This window comes from Oncorhynchus mykiss, chromosome 3, assembly GCF_013265735.2.
Source record: "Oncorhynchus mykiss isolate Arlee chromosome 3, USDA_OmykA_1.1, whole genome shotgun sequence".
Classification (NCBI taxonomy): domain Eukaryota; kingdom Metazoa; phylum Chordata; class Actinopteri; order Salmoniformes; family Salmonidae; genus Oncorhynchus; species Oncorhynchus mykiss.
This window is the reverse complement of record NC_048567.1, coordinates 72,712,293-72,731,491: the sequence shown is the minus strand read 5'-3', so window position 1 is coordinate 72,731,491 and position 19,199 is coordinate 72,712,293. Positions and strand designations below refer to the sequence as shown.

General features: G+C 44.0%; 1 protein-coding gene across 1 annotated transcript in view; it reads right to left on the bottom strand.

The window, feature by feature from the left end:
• Nucleotides 1–19,199, bottom strand: part of LOC110504700 (alpha-1,3-mannosyl-glycoprotein 4-beta-N-acetylglucosaminyltransferase A) — a 71,640-nt gene that overhangs the window by 40,038 nt on the left and 12,403 nt on the right. Inside the window, exons 2-3 of the mRNA XM_036975100.1 lie at nt 6,240–6,407; nt 2,865–3,005 (exon numbers count right to left, since the gene is read on the bottom strand). Coding sequence (XP_036830995.1) covers nt 2,865–3,005; nt 6,240–6,407 — 309 coding nt within the window. The remainder of the gene's footprint in view (nt 1–2,864; nt 3,006–6,239; nt 6,408–19,199) is intronic.

Here is a 19,199-nt window from a genome sequence, read left to right as displayed (position 1 = left end):
ATATTTTCAGACCCCCTGGGCCCGTGGAACCCTGGTTGAATACCACTGGTTTACACCACTCATTCCCAAACTATTATATGAAAACAGAACATACAAAACGTAGACAAATTGACAACAAAAAGCGGAATTAATATGAATAGATACAATAAATCATTATGTTCCATATCAGTCATTAAAGACAGGCTGGGGAGAGAAATCCCTCCTACTCCATCTTTCTAATTTCCTTTTTTTAACTCTTCATCTCTCGCTCCTCATTCGTTCAGTAACTCCCTGCTCAGTCTGAAGGTGGTGGGCAGGCAGAAGCATGCATGATGTCCCAATTTACACTGCTATAAATAAATAACCCTGACAGGGAGCGACAGAGAGTGAGATGAGACAGATGAAAGTGAGAGGATAGAGACGAAAATACTTGAGGGGTGCTCTTGATCCTAAACCAAGTAATTATCACTTGTCTCATCTTAACCCAGAGGCTTGTTATCAGTCACTAGTCTCATCTTAACCCAGAGGCTTGTTATCAGTCACTAGTCTCATCTTAACCCAGAGGCTTGTTATCAGTCACTAGTCTCATCTTAACCCAGAGGCTTGTTATCAGTCACTAGTCTCATCTTAACCCGGAGGCTTGTTATCAGTCACTAGTCTCATCTTAACCCGGAGGCTTGTTATCAGTCACTAGTCTCATCTTAACCCAGAGGCTTGTTATCAGTCACTAGTCTCATCTTAACCCGGAGGCTTGTCAGTAGAGCAGTACAACAACGTGTTCATGCAGTAAGATCACCCTTCTCTCTCCCTCACCACACCCAAACACAAAAACAACTCTGAGGCTAAACTAAATGAAGGGCAACAAAAGAGAAGGCATCACAGAAGCCTCATCAGAGGAGATGTCCACAGAAGCCTCATCAGAGGAGATGTCTACAGAAGCCTCATCAGAGGAGATGTCAACAGAAGCCTCATCAGAAGAGATGTCAACAGAAGCCTCATCAGAGGAGATGTCTACAGAAGCCTCATCAGCGGAGATGTCTACAGAAGCCTCATCAGAGATGTCTACAGACGCCTCATCAGAGGAGATGTCTACAGAAGCCTCATCAGAAGATCAGAGCCTCTACCTCCAAGACAAACCTGACATAGAGCCTTGAAAGACCATGTCGACAGGTAACACACACGCACATACAGAAAAAGGAGAAATTGTTGTTTTCTTCAGTCTCTGGGTCCATCTGGAACAACCTCATACTGAAGAGTCACTGGGCTTTGATGAGACAAGAGACAGAGGGGACACAGTGTTGTGTGTTTGTTCCAAACTGCCAATCTGTGTTCACAACCCTTTATAATATGGTCTGTCCTTCCTAAAGCCTGTCTAGTCACTGGGAAGTCCCCAATTTTATACACTCTGCTCGCCTTACTTCCCAGTCCTTGACCCGGCTCATCCTCCTAAACCCTTTCTAACACACAAGCCACACACAAAAACACCCACCCTGACCATAATCATCTTAAAAGGTTTTTACTCACCAAAGTAACAACACAGTGTGGTCAAAGACTTAGTAACTTAGTTATAGGTAACCAGATCGTGACAACTACAAACATATGTTTTAGCGGGGTTTTTTTTAACATATATTTATTAACTTATTTTAGGATATCTTCGGAATTACCCACAATGCATGATTTCTCACCATTTATATGGAGAACCGATGCTACCGAGCTAGTTCCAGCTGGCTAACGTCAGCTACTATCCATGCTAGCATGTAATTACCTTCCAAACCAAGTGCTGGCGCTGGTGAGCTACTATGTACACGAAGAAGAAACCATATAAATTAATTTAGAAAAACGGCATTTCCTCTTTTCCTGTGTGTTTGGTAGTGGTAGTCGAGCGAGCGCAGTTTAACGCTAGCAGGCTGGTAGGGCTAACGCTAGCAGGCTGGTAGGGCTAACGCTAGCAGGCTGGTAGGGGTAACGTTAGCAGGCTGGTAGGGGTAACGCTAGCAGGCTGGTAGGGGTAACGCTAGCAGGCTGGTAGGGGTAACGCTAGCAGGCTGGTAGGGGTAACGTTAGCAGGCTGGTAGGGGTGTTATTGAAAACATTTCAGCTTAATTTTAAGTTAAAAATGTGTAGTTATTTTTGTTATAGGGAATTGGCTAGCTTGGCTGGGTCCTCCATATTACGTCACACCCTGCATTCTTTGGAATTCTGATCAGTTTTATGTTTAAAGTGAGGTGTAACTTAGTATTGGGAATTCTGATCAGTTTTATGTTTAAAGTGAGGTGTAACTTTGTATTGGGAATTCTGATCAGTTTTATGTTTAAAGTGAGGTGTAACTTTGTATTGGGAATTCTGATCCATATGTTACATGTGGTTATGTTTATGCTACCTAACCTTTAAAGAGAATGTGATATGGTGACTGGTGAGAATGGGGTCAAGCTGTGTGGGATAATAAGGGACTGAGTGAGATTGGAGCCTAGCTTGGCCTCCCAGCTACAATGGAGGGACTAATCGCTCACATCTATGCCTGAAGTAACAATACACACACACACACACACACACACACACACACACACACACACACACACACACACACACACACACACACACACACACACACACACACACACACACACACACACACACACACACACACACACACACACACACACACACACACACACACGACTGTGCTGTGAGCTCAAAAGGTCCTGATGGGAGGCTGTAACACAACCTTACACGCTAGAGCAGATAGAACACACTAGCTTAGAACAGGGCTGACAATACATGTATCAGCCAGGCCACAGGCCACGTAAGAACTGTTCTGCCAAAAGAAGCATGGACTGGGAGGGCGGGAAACAGAGGCAGTGTGTGTGTGTGTGTGTGCTTCTCACCTCCGGTGCGGCCCAGGCCGACATGGACAGCGGGGTGCAGGCTGCCCTCATTGTTGAGCAGGTGAGGCAGGTGGTGGTAGATGTTTGGCACCTGGAGAGGCTTCCTACTGGCCAGCTCCTTCAGCAGCTTCTGGGTCTCATCTGACCGAGATACAGGAAGGAATCATAGAGTTACAACTGGTAGAATGGTTGAGAAAAAGGGAACATCTCACTCTCCCAGAAGCTTGGCTGTTGTGTTAAAACCCGCCAATTCAGACAAAAAGAGGGTAATGGGTCTGCACTCAGAAAGATGTCGCATAAAGATCACTTCATTTTTAGAATGTTGTATTATTTCACTGCATTGGGTACACAGACGTTACGGCTTTGCAGTCTTCTTCAGTGTGTAGGTACAATTTGATCTTCATTCAAAACAGCATTTGTAAAGAAAAACTGATGAGTAGCTGGTGCTTCAAAATCAGGCTTGACGTTCATCTGCCAATCAGGGATGTGGCTTTTCTGGTCTACCTGTATACAAGTTAGTTACAAAGAAATACAGAGTTATAGGGTAAGCTGGCACGAAGGGCAATTCATCAATCAGTTGACTTACAGTAGCAGTCAAAAGTTTTAGAACACCTAGTCATTCAAGGGTTTTTCTTTATTTTTACTATTTTCTACATTGTAGAATAAAAAACTATGAAATAACACATGGAATTATGTAGTAACCCCCCCCCCCCCCCCCCCCCCCCTCAAAGTAGCCACCCTTTGCCTTGATGACAGCTTTGCAGACTCTTGGCATTCTCTCAACCAGCTTCACCTGGAATGCTTTTCCAACAGTCTTGAAGGAGTTCCCACACTTGTTGGCTGCTTTTTCTTCACTCTGCGGTCCAACTCATCCCAAACCATCTCAATTAGATGAAGGTCGGTTGATTGAAGTCCAGGTCATCTGATGCAGTAGTCCATCACTCTCTTTCTTGGTCAAATAGCCCTTACACAACCTGGAAGTGTGTTGGGTCTTTGTCCTGTTGAAAAACAGCTTCACGGTGGGAACCACACATGCAGAGATCATCCGTTCACCTATTCTGCGTCTCACAAAGACATGGCGGTTAGAACCAAAAATCTCAAATTTGGACTCATCAGACCAAAGGAATGATTTCCAACTGTCCATTGCTCGTGTTTCTTGGCCCAAGCAAGTCTCTTCTTCTTATTGGTGTCCTTTGGTAGTCGTTTCGTTGCAGCAATTCAACCATGAAGGCCTGATTCACTCAGTCTCCTCTGAACAGTTGATGTTGAGATGTGTCTGTTACTTGAACTCGGTGAAGCATTTATTTGGGCTGCAATCTGAGGTGCAGTTAACTCTAATGAATTTATCCTCTGCAGCGGAGGTAACTCTGGGTCTTCCTTTCCTGTGGCGGTCCTCATGAGAGCCAGTTTCATCACAGCGCTTGATGTTTTTTGCGACTGCACTTAAAGAAACTTTCAAAGTTCTTGAAATGTTCAGGATTGACTGACTTTCATGTCTTAAAGTAATAATGGACTGTTGTTTCTCTTTGCTTATTTGAGCTGTTCTTGCATTAATATGGACTTGGTATTTTACCAAATAGGGCTATCTTCTGTATACCAGCTCGACCTTGTCACAACACAACGGATTGGCTCAAACGCACTGAGGAAATACATTTCACCAATTAACAAGGTATTCATTTAAATTAATTCCAGGTGACTTCCTCATGAGTAGGTGTGTCCAAACTTTTGACTGGTACTGTTGGTGTCTGCTCACTTGGATACATTATATCATTTCATGAGATAGATTACCACAAAGGACATCAGCATCAGTTGTTCATAAATATGTGGGACTGACTCAAACTACTTGCAAAATCTGCTATGGACAGTCTTCTTATGTAACAGTCTAAAATGTGGCCTATAGGAATGAGGTGAAATCTAGTTCTTTGTTTAAACCATGTGGAGATACAGAATTTAATTCATACATGTATATCCACATGTCTTCTCTTTGGAGTCATTTGTTGTCGTAATCACCTCCTTTGTGTGGTGGATGAACGTTTTCAATCCAAACGCAACGCAATTCATTAATAAAATGATTTTGTTCTAGAAAGTTTCTCGCAACTGGCGAATCAGAAATTCATAGAGTTAAAACTGGTAGAACGGTTGAGAATCATAGCATTAGACTGGTAGAACGGTTGAGAATCATAGCATTAGACTGGTAGAACAGTTGAGAATCATAGAGTTAAAACTGGTAGAACAGTTGAGAATCATAGAGTTAAAACTGGTAGAACGGTTGAGAATCAGAGTTAAAACTGGTAGAACAGTTGAGAATCATAGCATTAGACTGGTAGAGCGGTTGAGAATCATAGCATTAGACTGGTAGAACAGTTGAGAATCATAGCATTAGACTGGTAGAACAGTTGAGAATCATAGCATTAGACTGGTAGAACAGTTGAGAATCATAGAGTTAAAACTGGTAGAACAGTTGAGAATCATAGAGTTAAAACTGGTAGAACGGTTGAGAATCATAGAGTTAAAACTGGTAGAACAGTTGAGAATCATAGCATTAGACTGGTAGAGCGGTTGAGAATCATAGCATTAGACTGGTAGAACAGTTGAGAATCATAGCATTAGACTGGTAGAGCGGTTGAGAATCATAGAGTTAAAACTGGTAGAACGGTTGAGAATCATAGAGTTAAAACTGGTAGAACGGTTGAGAATCATAGCATTAGACTGGTAGAACAGTTGAGAATCATAGCATTAGACTGGTAGAACAGTTGAGAATCATAGCATTAGACTGGTAGAGCGGTTGAGAATCATAGCATTAGACTGGTAGAGCGGTTGAGAATCATAGAGTTAAAACTGGTAGAACAGTTGAGAATCATAGCATTAGACTGGTAGAGCGGTTGAGAATCATAGCATTAGACTGGTAGAACGGTTGAGAATCACAGCATTAGACTGGTAGAACGGTTGAGAAAAACAGTCATTGAATTAGCAGAATGTTTGAGAAAAAACTGAATCATAGAAGCAGAACGAGTAGAACAATTCCATTCAGAGCAAAGTCCCGGGTGGAGGGGAGGATTAGAGCATGATGTTAATTATAATTCAAGTCTAGCATGACTAAAGGCCTGGTTAGGATGGAGATGGTCTGAAGCCTGAGAGCAGCAGTAAGACTAAGGGGGCAGGCACTATTAGATAGGAGGAGAACTGAATGATCCAGTCAATTATCTCTTCTACATTAATGGCAGAGTACCCAAAGGGGGGATTCAGCTTGAATGGGTCTTTTTGTGTGTGTATATTGTGATGGGTAACCTGAGAAGCTGGTAAATGTAGATCCATCCTGGGTGTGTCGGTGTGTGTAGATCCATCATGGGTGGATGGATGGGGGTGTGTGTGTACCTGAGAAGTTGGTGAGAGCGTCCTTGCTGCCGTTGGTCTCAGCGATGACCCGTCTGAACTGCTCCAGGATGTTGTTGAGCTCTGAGGAGCGCTGCAGGGTCCGATGCTCGGCCACACGGAGGCGCTCTTTCAGGGCATGGAACTCCCTCTGGTACGCTACCAACTTCTCTATAGGGACAGAGAGGGGCACGGAGAGGGGACGGAGAGGGGGATGGAGAGGGGGACGGAGAGGGGGACAGAGAGAGGGGGACAGAGAGGGGGACAGAGAGGGGGACAGAGAGAGGGGGACGGAGAGGGGGACGGAGAGAGGAATAGAGAGGGATAGAGAGAGGGATAGAGAGAGGGACAGAGAGAGGGACAGAGAGAAGGGGGGTTAGATCTTCTGCTCATTATTCCAACAATGTGTCCCAGAGTAGGCTAATAGTCATGTAACGTGTTCTAATACAAAATAGAATATGAAGTGCTGTTAGAACCTTCCAAACTGTTCTGTGAGCGGGCAGTACACTTCTCCCTTAGCAGTGCTTGACCTCTATGCATCTTCAGAACATGACCTCAATGTGATTTACAGTAACAACAACCAATACAAGCAATAAACCCTGTGACAAAAGTTTGCTCTGAGACCCAATCTGTCTCTGCTTCAGGCTGGCATACTCTATTTTCTAGATTGAAAACAAACATAGCTATTGAGTTGTTAAAAGTGTCTGTTGTTATGGATGACCCTGCTCCTAAACCGCTTCCCCCTTGAGGATAACATGTTTACAGCAAATGGGACACCAAACAAAGAGCTCTCTCCCTCTCTCCCCAGGACTAGAGCATGTGGGGGAGGGGTGGAGAGGAACCTTGTCATCCTCAGTGCAGTGACAACCACTTCCTCTCTTCTCTTCCCCTTATTGCCCGTTCTCTACCTCCTTTTCATCTCTTACACCCTACCTATCTATTCCCTCTTCCTCCGGTCGCTCATCTCGCTCCTCCTCTCTTCCCTCTTCCTCCAGTCACTCATCTCGCTCCTCCTCTCTTCCCTCTTCCTCCAGTCACTCATCTCGCTCCTCCTCTTCCCTCTTCCTCCAGTCACTCATCTCGCTCCTCCTCTTCCCTCTTCCTCCAGTCACTCATCTCGCTCCTCCTCTTCCCTCTTCCTCCAGTCACTCATCTCGCTCCTCCTCTCTTCCCTCTTCCTCCAGTCACTCATCTCGCTCCTCCTCTCATTCCTCTTCCTCCGGCCACTCATCTCGCTCCTCCTCTTCCCTCTTCCTCCAGTCACTCATCTCGCTCCTCCTCTCTTCCCTCTTCCTCCAGTCACTCATCTCGCTCCTCCTCTCTTCCCTCTTCCTCCGGTCACTCATCTCGCTCCTCCTCTCATTCCTCTTCCTCCAGTCACTCATCTCGCTCCTCCTCTCTTCCCTCTTCCTCCAGTCACTCATCTCGCTCCTCATCTCTTCCCTCTTCCTCCGGTCACTCATCTCGCTCCTCCTCTCTTCCCTCTTCTTCCGGTCACTCATCTCGCTCCTCCTCTCATTCCTCTTCCTCCGGTCACTCATCTCGCTCCTCCTCTCATTCCGTCCCCCCTCCTTTACCTCTTCTCCTCACTGTATTTCCCTGTACCCTCCTCCCTTCCTCTACCCCTCTACCCTCTACCCCCCCTAATGCTCTCTACATCCCCCTTCCCTCCAGTGCCATCCTGTCATAATTGTCAGTGTGATTCATGTGAAGGTGGTTAATTTATTCAGTGATGAGGGTGGGGTGGGGCAGGACAGGGTCACTGACAAGCCTCAAACTGTCCTTACACACACACACACACACACACACACACACACACACACCACACACACTTATTATTCTTTCCACCAGCATCCCACTTGACCCAACGCTCTTTCCACAAGAATACAGTCACACAATAATAACATTGCAGCACAACTCACCGACTAATGACATTATTGTTCGCTTGCATGCTGTGTGTGTCATCTCACACCCATACTCAACCCACAATATCCGGTCTCACACCCATACTCAACCCACAGTATCCGGTCTCACACCCATACTCAACCCACAATATCCGGTCTCACACCCATACTCAACCCACAATATCCGGTCTCACACCCATACTCAACCCACAATATCCGGTCTCACACCCATACTTAACCCACAATATCCGGTCTCACACCCATACTCAACCCACAATATCCGGTCTCACACCCATACTCAACCCACAATATCCGGTCTCACACCCATACTCAACCCACAATATACGGTCTCACACCCATACTCAACCCACAATATACGGTCTCACACCCATACTCAACCCACAATATACGGTCTCACATCCATACTCAACCCACAATATACGGTCTCACACCCATACTCAACCCACAATATCCAGTCTCACACCCATACTCAACCCACAATATACGGTCTCACACCCATACTCAACCCACAATATACGGTCTCACATCCATACTCAACCCACAATATACAGTCTCACACCCATACTCAACCCACAATATCCAGTCTCACACCCATACTCAACCCACAATATACGGTCTCACACCCATACTCAACCCACAATATCCGGTCTCACACCCATACTCAACCCACAATATCCGGTCTCACACCCATACTCAACCCACAATATACGGTCTCACATCCATACTCAACCCACAATATACGGTCTCACACCCATACTCAACCCACAATATCCGGTCTCACACCCATACTCAACCCACAATATCCAGTCTCACACCCATACTCAACCCACAATATACGGTCTCACACCCATACTCAACCCACAATATCCGGTCTCACACCCATACTCAACCCACAATATCCGGTCTCACACCCATACTCAACCCACAATATCCGGTCTCACACCCATTCTCAACCCACAGTATCCGGTCTCACACCCATACTCAACCCACAGTATCCGGTCTCACACCCATACTCAACCCACAATATACGGTCTCACACCCATACTCAACCCACAATATACGGTCTCACACCCATACTCAACCCACAATATACGGTCTCACACCCATACTCAACCGAAAATATCCAGTCTCACACCCATACTCAACCCACAATATACGGTCTCACACCCATACTCAACCCACAGTATCCGGTCTCACACCCATACTCAACCCACAATATCTGGTCTCACACCCATACTCAACCGAAAATATCCAGTCTCACACCCATACTCAACCCACAATATCCTGTCTCACACCCATACTCAACCCACAATATCCGGTCTCACACCCATACTCAACCCACAGTATCCAGTCTCACACCCATACTCAACCCACAATATCCGGTCTCACACCCATACTCAACCCACAGTATCCGGTCTCACACCCATACTCAACCCACAGTATCCAGTCTCACACCCATACTCAACCCACAATATCCCCTCCCACTCCACCAGTAACACTCAGTCACCGATTCATGCAGCTGACGGTGTGATCATGACTGTTAATAAGGGACCGTATTAGTGTATATGTGTTGCAATATTTATGTGGATGTGGGTGGCTGAGTTAACTTGCTGCTGAAATGTTCTCTTTATTACCCTCTACCCCCTTCTCTCTCGCCCTCTTCATCCTCCCTCTTTCTTTTAGTGTCCTCTGGAGAACCAGGCATCTCTGCAAAAGGCAATACCCTGTATAGGGGCAGGGGACTGGAACAATTCCCATACAACATGTTGAGACGGGCACAATCAAAATAAACCAAGACATTCATTAGAGCTTTGTTGTGTCATACCCAATTAGAGTGAAAATGGAGAATGTGTGTGATGCTGAGAGCATGTGTGGAGAGAGAAATAAAGAGAGAGGATAGAATAATGAGCAGAACAGAACAGTCACATCAAATTGTCTCAAAGCCACTGATCCCCAGGGGTCTCATTTATTAACTGTGCAAACAAACAAAATATGCCCCAAAACATACAGTTGAAGTCAGAAGTTTACATACACTTAGGTTGGAGTCATTAAAACTCATTTTTCAACCACTCCACAAGTTTCTTGTTAACAAACTATAGTTTTTGGCAAGTCGGTTAGGACATCTATTTTGTGCATGACACAAGTCATTTTTCCAACAATTGTTTACAGACAGATTATTTCACTTATATTTCACTGTATCACAATTCCAGTGGGTCAGAAGTTCACATACACTAAGTTGACTGTGCCTTTAAACAGCTTGGAGAATTCCAGAAAATTATGTCATTTGGAGGTTGGAGGTGTACCTGTGGATGTACTTCAAGGCCTACCTTCAAATTCTGTGCCTCTTCGCTTGACATCATGGGAAAATCAAAAGAAATCAGCCAAGACCTCAGAAAATAAATTGGAGACCTCCACAAGTCTGGTTCATCCTTGGCAGCAATTTCCAAACGTCTGAAAGTACCACGTTCATCTGTACAAACATTAGTACGCAAATATAAACACCATGGGACCACACAGCCGTCATACCGCTCAGGAAGAAGACGCGTTCTGTCTCCTAGAGATGAACGTACTTTGGTGCAAAAAGTGAAATTCAATCCCAGAACAACAGCAAAGGTCCTTGTGAAGATGCTGGAGGAAACAGGTACACAGGTATCTATATCCACAGTAAAACGAGTCCTATATCGACATAACCTGAAAGGCCAATCAGCAAGGAAGAAGCCACTGTTCCAAAACCGCCATAAAAAAGCCAGACTAGGGTTTGAAACTGCACATTGGGACAAAGATCGTACTTTTTGGAGAAATGTCCTCTGGTCTGATGAAACAAAAATAGAACTGTTTGGCCATAATGACCATCGTTATGTTTGGAGGAAAAAGGGGGAGGCTTGCAAGCCGAAGAACACCATCCCAATCGTGAAGCTCGGGGGTGGCAGCATCATGTTGTGGGGGTGCTTTGCTGAAGGAGGGACTGGTGCACTTCACAAAATAGAAGGCATCATGAGGTAGGACAATTATGTGGATATATTGAAGCAACATCTCAAGACATCAGTCAGGACGTTAAAGCTTGGTCGCAAATGGGTCTTCCAAATGGACAATGACCCCAAGCATACTTCCAAAGCTGTGGCAAAATGGCTTAAGGACAACAAAGTCAAGGTATTGGCGTGGCCATCACAAAGCCCTGACCTCAATCCTGTAGAAAATTTGTGAGCAGAACTGAGAAAGCGTGTGCGAGCAAGGAGGCCTACAAACCTGTCTCAGTTACATCAGTTACACCAAGTTAAACAGTTCCAAACGTCTTCCAATTAAAATGATGGAGGCCACTGTGTTCTTGGGGACCTTCAATGCTGCAGAATTTTTTTGGTACACTTCCCCAGATCTGTGCCTCGACACAATCCTGTGTCATGACTCTCCTGTGAAGCTCCAAAGATCAGGTTTACAATGGATCTGACTTCCACCAGACCCCTCTCACCCGCAGAGGAGGGATTGATGTGGGGGTTTTATGACACCTCATGCCAATTGTAAATTGTATGCAGCAGAGGACTCTTTTAGATCTTCAGTAGTGGTGATTGGAATCTCTTTGTGTGTTATCATTTAGTTAGTTAGTAAATAAACAATTAAATCAATGTGTGGTACAGAATGATCAGTAACGCTAGGGTTTGTGCAGATGCAAGGAGTATGCGACATTCAGAATTATGAGACTGATATGCGGTAATGATAAATAAATTACTTATCAATAGATATCTTATATATCATCTAGAGTTTAATTCGGGAGATGGTAACTCGTTAAACTTATTCCGTGGTGCCCCAAATCCTAATGAGTTAATTGTTACATGATTAATTTAATCAAGTAACAATTAAAAACATAGTTGATTCGATACATAAGTCATCAGATTAATGAAAGTCACATTATGACACCTGTCTCTGAGCTCTATGTACAAATTCCTTTGACCACATGGCTTGGTTTTTGCTCTGATATGCACTGTGGGACCTTATGTAGACAGGTGTGTGCCTTTCCAAATCATGTCCAATCAATTGAATTTACCACAGGTTGTCACGGATTCCCCCGGTACTGCTGCTCATACCGTTCACCAGCTCCGGAGGTCTACGTCACCGACCTTCTAGGCTTCACTGAACTGGATCATTACCACCAACCCCGGACTGTCTTGTCTCATTACGCACACCTGGTTCCCATTCCTCCTGATTAGTATGTGTATGTACAGTGCCTTGCGAAAGTATTCGGCCCCCTTGAACTTTGCGACCTTTTGCCACATTTCAGGCTTCAAACATAAAGATATAAAACTGTATTTTTTTGTGAAGAATCAACAACAAGTGGGACACAATCATGAAGTGGAACGACATTTATTGGATATTTCAAACTTTTTTAACAAATCAAAAACTGAAAAATTGGGCGTGCAAAATTATTCAGCCCCTTTACTTTCAGTGCAGCAAACTCTCTCCAGAAGTTCAGTGAGGATCTCTGAATGATCCAATGTTGACCTAAATGACTAATGATGATAAATACTTCCACCTGTGTGTAATCAAGTCTCCGTATAAAAGCACCTGCACTGTGATAGTCTCAGAGGTCCGTCAAAAGCGCAGAGAGCATCATGAAGAACAAGGAACACACCAGGCAGGTCCGAGATACTGTTGTGAAGAAGTTTAAAGCCGGATTTGGATACAAAAAGATTTCCCAAGCTTTAAACATCCCAAGGAGCACTGTGCAAGCGATAATATTGAAATGGAAGGAGTATCAGACCACTGCAAATCTACCAAGACCTGGCCGTCCCTCTAAACTTTCAGCTCATACAAGGTGAAGACTGATCAGAGATGCAGCCAAGAGGCCTATGATCACTCTGGATGAACTGCAGAGATCTACAGCTGAGGTGGGAGACTCTGTCCATAGGACAACAATCAGTCGTATATTGCACAAATCTGGCCTTTATGGAAGAGTGGCAAGAAGAAAGCCATTTCTTAAAGATATCCATAAAAAGTGTTGTTTAAAGTTTGCCACAAGCCACCTGGGAGACACACCAAACATGTGGAAGAAGGTGCTCTGGTCAGATGAAACCAAAATTGAACTTTTTGGCAACAATGCAAAACGTTATGTTTGGCGTAAAAGCAACACAGCTGAACACACCATCCCCACTGTCAAACATGGTGGTGGCAGCATCATGGTTTGGGCCTGCTTTTCTTCAGCAGGGACAGGGAAGATGGTTCAAATTGATGGGAAGATGGATGGAGCCAAATACAGGACCATTCTGGAAGAAAACCTGATGGAGTCTGCAAAAGACCTGAGACTGGGACGGAGATTTGTCTTCCAACAAGACAATGATCCAAAACATAAAGCAAAATCTACAATGGAATGGTTCAAAAATAAACATATCCAGGTGTTAGAATGGCCAAGTCAAAGTCCAGACCTGAATCCAATCGAGAATCTGTGGAAAGAACTGAAAACTGCTGTTCACAAATGCTCTCCACCCAACCTCACTGAGCTCGAGCTGTTTTGCAAGGAGGAATGGGAAAAAATGTCAGTCTCTCGATGTGCAAAACTGATAGAGACATACCCCAAGCGACTTACAGCTGTAATCGCAGCAAAAGTGGCGCTACAAAGTATTAACTTAAGGGGGCTGAATAATTTTGCACGCCCAATTTTTCAGTTTTTGATTTGTTAAAAAAGTTTGAAATATCCAATAAATGTCGTTCCACTTCATGATTGTGTCCCACTTGTTGTTGATTTTTCACAAAAAAATACAGTTTTATATCTTTATGTTTGAAGCCTGAAATGTGGCAAAAGGTCGCAAAGTTCAAGGGGGCCGAATACTTTCGCAAGGCACTGTATGTGCCCTCTGTTCCCCATAGTGCTTGACGGTTATTGTTACCATGTCCATTGGTCCTGTGAGTACCTGTGCTGTTATTTCGGCTTCCATGATACGTGTTATTGTGCACTTGTTTCAAGGGTCTCGTCCCGTGTATTGTTTAGAGGTTTACACCTCGCTCTTTTGTTTGGGTGGAGAAAATAAACCCCGCTATTACGTATTCCTGCGCCTGTCTCCAATCATCATGCACCTCAGCTCAATTTCAACTCTCATAGCAAATACTTATGTAAATAAGCTATTTCTATTTTTAATACATTTGAAACATTTTCTAAAAACCTGTTTGTCATTATGGGGTATTGTCTGTAGATTCAGGGGGGGGGGGGGAACAATTGAATTAATTTTAGAATAAGGCTGTAACATAACAATGTGGAAAAAGTCAAGGGGTCTGAATACTTTCCAAATGCACTGTACCCCTTCTTTCTCCATCGACAAACACAGGCTACACAGACCAATGGACTTATGCTCCAGCAGATGAGCATCACCCAGTCACAACCATGAGAATGACAGAGGAAATGACACCACCCTATGAGGCATGGCTAGGGCTGTTGTAGTGACTGTATTACTGCCACACCAGCAGTCATGAGTCATGGCCGCAGTCACTGTAATCTCATTTTATGCGCTCGGAACATGCGTTGGTAGTACCCAACTTGCTAATGGCCTGGTACTCAGGGCTCCATCGTCCCTCTAACCACTCTGACAGTAATACAAATGCAATCAAAAATCAAATCAAACATTTATCATCAAAACAGTACCGTGTTTCTAAATAAAAATACAAAAGAATTGTTTTTTGCCTCACTGTGATGATACATTTCAAGAAAGAAGTTCAACACAAGGTTGAGTGGAAAACATGGTCATTGTAGATGTTGTTTCAAAGTCTAACACAATAAAATGGGTTGCGCTTTCTAAGGTGATTCACTCAAAACACCATATGCATATTAGAATGCATATACACAAGACCAAGCCCAAAATGTAATTCATTTTCATTAAAATACTTATTGGGCCGTTATACAATACATAGCCTACCTCATATTACACACAGCAGAAAAACATAAAACAAAACTGGTTTAAGATGTCTTTGGTCCATGATTGGTCTAGCCCAGTGGTTCCCAAAATGTTTACAGTCCCGTACCCCTTCAAACATTCAACCTCCAGCTGTACCCCCTCTAGCTCCAGGGTCAGCGCACACTCAAATGTTTGTTTTTTTGCCATCATTGTAAGCTTGCCACACACACACTATACGATATTTTGAATAAACATAAGAATGACTGAGTTTTTGTCACAACCCGGCTCATGGGAAGTGACAAAGAGCTCTTATAGGACCAGGGCACAAATAAGAATCAATACATTTTGCTCTTTATTTAACCATCTTACATATAAAACCTTATTTGTTCATTGAAAATTGTGAATAACTCACCACAGGTTAATGAAAAGGGTGTGCTTGAAAGAATGCACATAACTCTGCAATGTTGGGTTGTATTGGAGAGAGTCTCGGTCTTAAATCATTTTCCACACACAGTCTGTGCCTGTATTTAGTTTTCATGCTAGTGAGGGCAGAGAATCCACTCTCGCATAGGTACGCAGTTGCAAAGAGCTCCAACTTTTTAATCATAGCCTCAATTTTGTCCCGCACATTGAATATAGTTGCGGAGAGTCTCTGTAATCCTAGATTCAGATCATTCAGGTGAGAAAAAACATCCCCCAGATAGGCCAGTCGTGTGTAAAACTCGTCATCATTCAAGCGTTCAGACAAGTGAAAATTATGGTCAGTAAAGAAAACTTTAAGCTCGTCTCTCAATTTTAAAAAAAAACGTGTCGATACTTTGCACCTTGATAACCAGCACACTTCTGTATGTTGTAAAAAATCATTGCATAATGCAGAAAATACACGAGGGTTCAGGGGCCTTGCTTTAACAACATTAACCATTTTCACTGTAGTGTCCAAAACACATTTCAAGCTGTCAGGCATTTCCTTGGCAGTAAGAGCCTCTCGGTGGATGCTGCAGTGTACCCAAGTGGCGTCGGGAGCAACTGCTTACACACGTGTTACCACTCCACTATGTCTCCCTGTCATGGCTTTTGCGCCATCAGTACAGAATACCAACACATCTTGACCCCTATTTGAGGTCAAAAAGCTGTCCAGTACTTTAAAAATATCCTCTCCTGTTGTCCTGGTTTCCAGTGGTTTGCGGAAGAGGATGTCTTCCTTAATTGACCCCCCATAAACGTAACGAACATATACCAGGAGCTGTGCCAGGCCCTCCACGTCTGTTGACTCATCCAGCTGTAACACATATAATTCACTGGCTTGTATGCGAAGCAGTAAATGTTTCAAAACATCTCCTGCCATGTCACTGATGCGTTGTAAATCCGTGTTTGACGAAGACATTGTCTGTATAGTTTTTTTTGCCTTTTCCCTCAGCATGAGTATGAGGCTTGCCTGTCCTAGCCACTCAGTAGCTCACCATATAAGATGCTTCTAGTACCTTCTTATTAATGGTATCTGTTGCTTTTTATACGTCTTACTAATCGAAAGTAGTCTTAATTCTAGCTCAAAAAACTCCTGTGGCTTATTTTCCAAATTGGCATGTTTTGTTTCTAAATGTCTACACAAGAGTGAAGGTTTCATCAAGTTGTGAGATAGTACTTTTGCACATAATACACTGTGGCTGAGGAAAGACACGACTCCCAATATAAGTGAACCCTAAATCAATGAAGTTCTCATCATATTTGCGCGTCTTCGATGGTCCATCTTCTCTGTCTGTTGTTCGGTGCTTTCCCGGGTTAGGGGGCAGCAGCTCTTCGGCTGCATCAGATTCACAACTGTCAGTGTCCATGCTAGCTGGGCTAACAACAAATGTAGAATTACTGATGCTAGCATTGGATGTGCTCGTGGAAGCAGAACAACTTGTGTCGTCGACAGGTGCAGGTGTAGTACTGCTAGTAGTAGCAGGACTACCAGTAGAGCTGGTATGTGTCTCTATGGAAGCAGAACAACTTGTGTCATCGACAGGTGCAGGTGTAGTACTGCTGGTAGTAGCAGGACTACCAGTAGAGCTGGTATGTGTCTCTATGGGCCTTACCTTTATTTTAACCATTTATCAATTTTCGAGCAAACAGAATGAGCAGCAGCTACATATGAAGTGGAATTCCTGCGAGAGAGTAACGGTTAACGTGATTGGATGTTAATTATTTGACTAGGCGTCCTGTATGTGACATTGTGTTGTTATTTCGCTGAACACTAGATGGTTTAATTGTATTTTTGGCAGTGAAACGAGGCTACTCAGGCGAGAGAAGAAAAAAAACTCCCCTAAATGTATAGCCCCGTTTGCAAATATAAATGGACTGTTTGAAAATGTGAAGAAATATTTGGCGTACCCGCGACGGCATTGCGTGTCCCCCCGTAGGCCAGTTTGGGCATACCTGGTCTAGCCTAAATTTAACACATTTTAGTAATCGCCTTTGAGTCTGGGCTATATTATTATGCATACTGGATGGACTGGTTGCCTAATGCCTAGACGCTCCAAACTCTTTATACAAGAGTCTGGGAGAGAACGTATAGGCCTAGGCGATGATGTTGCTTCACTGATTGTGCAAGACGGTTTACAGTTAGTCTACAATTATAGTACATTTGTATTTTATTTTGAATGGCTTAGTAAATAGGAAATTTTTTAAATTTTCATAATTAATAGGCTGACGTGCGTTTCAATCTCCTCTCTCTCCTTCATTCCTTTCTCGAGCGCACAGAGAGGGGTTGTCAACAGTTTAATGACATGTGTTTTGTTGTGAAAACATGTTACTACTGATGTTCCTGAACAGATTTCCCTTGGTTTCACTGGGTAGCTGCAGGAACAGAGTTGGAGAGCCCATGGCATACAGAGTACTGGGTAGCTGCAGGAACAGAGTTGGAGAGCCCATGGCATACAGAGTACTGGGTAGCTGCAGGAACAGAGTTGGAGAGCCCATGGCATACAGAGTACTGGGTAGCTGCAGGAACAGAGTTGGAGAGCCCATGGCATACAGAGTACTGGGTAGCTGCAGGAACAGAGTTGGAGAGCCCATGGCATACAGAGTACTGGGTAGCTGCAGGAACAGAGTTGGAGAGCCCATGGCATACAGAGTACTGGGTAGCTGCAGGAACAGAGTTGGAGAGCCCATGGCATACAGAGTACTGGGTAGCTGCAGGAACAGAGTTGGAGAGCCCATGGCATACAGAGTACTGGGTAGCTGCAGGAACAGAGTTGGAGAGCCCATGGCATACAGAGTACTGGGTAGCTGCAGGAACAGAGTTGGAGAGCCCATGGCATACAGAGTACTGGGTAGCTGCAGGAACAGAGTTGGAGAGCCCATGGCATACAGAGTACTGGGTAGCTGCAGGAACAGAGTTGGAGAGCCCATGGCATACAGAGTACTGGGTAGCTGCAGGAACAGAGTTGGAGAGCCCATGGCATACAGAGTTTGGGCGGATTATCACCTGTTACGCAGCAAGAGGCTGCATGCTCCTCAAACAGTGGTTGATGCCTGGAGTGAAATAACCTCAATAACCCGGCATGGAGTGAAATAACCACAATAACCTACCCGGCATGATTGAAAACAAACCAGCAGGAAAGTGGCCTCCAAACACTATTAGAGTGCATATGGATGACATGTCTTTTTACCCCTGTTCCTGCCCCAGTTCCTGCCCCTGTTCCTGCCCCGGTTTCTTCCCATTTGATAATGGACCATTATAAATCAAAACAAATTGTACATATTAGTAAAGACAATATTAAATGGAGAATAATCTGATGAGTGAAAATATGATCACTTGATGAGAGAACAGCGTATGGAGCCTGAGGCAAGGAACAGAGCGCCAGCTTTATTTGTGACTTTCTCAAGTCATCAATATCCTTTAGTCGCATCATGCAGCCGATATGTTTTGATTTCTAAGACATTCTAAGGTTTGTATCATTCACAACTAAAGTTTCCAAATAACTCTAAATCTAGCATATAGGACCTGTTTCAAATGATCACTTTTACGCTCAACATGCCACTTCAAATGCACACTTGCTCTGAAATGGGAGAAATATAGATATTTTATTGAGCTAAGTTCAATATCAGTGCCTTCTGTCCCAATCGGGACAGTAACTTTTTTTTGTGACTCTGTTCTCCAGCACTTTGGATTTGAAAGG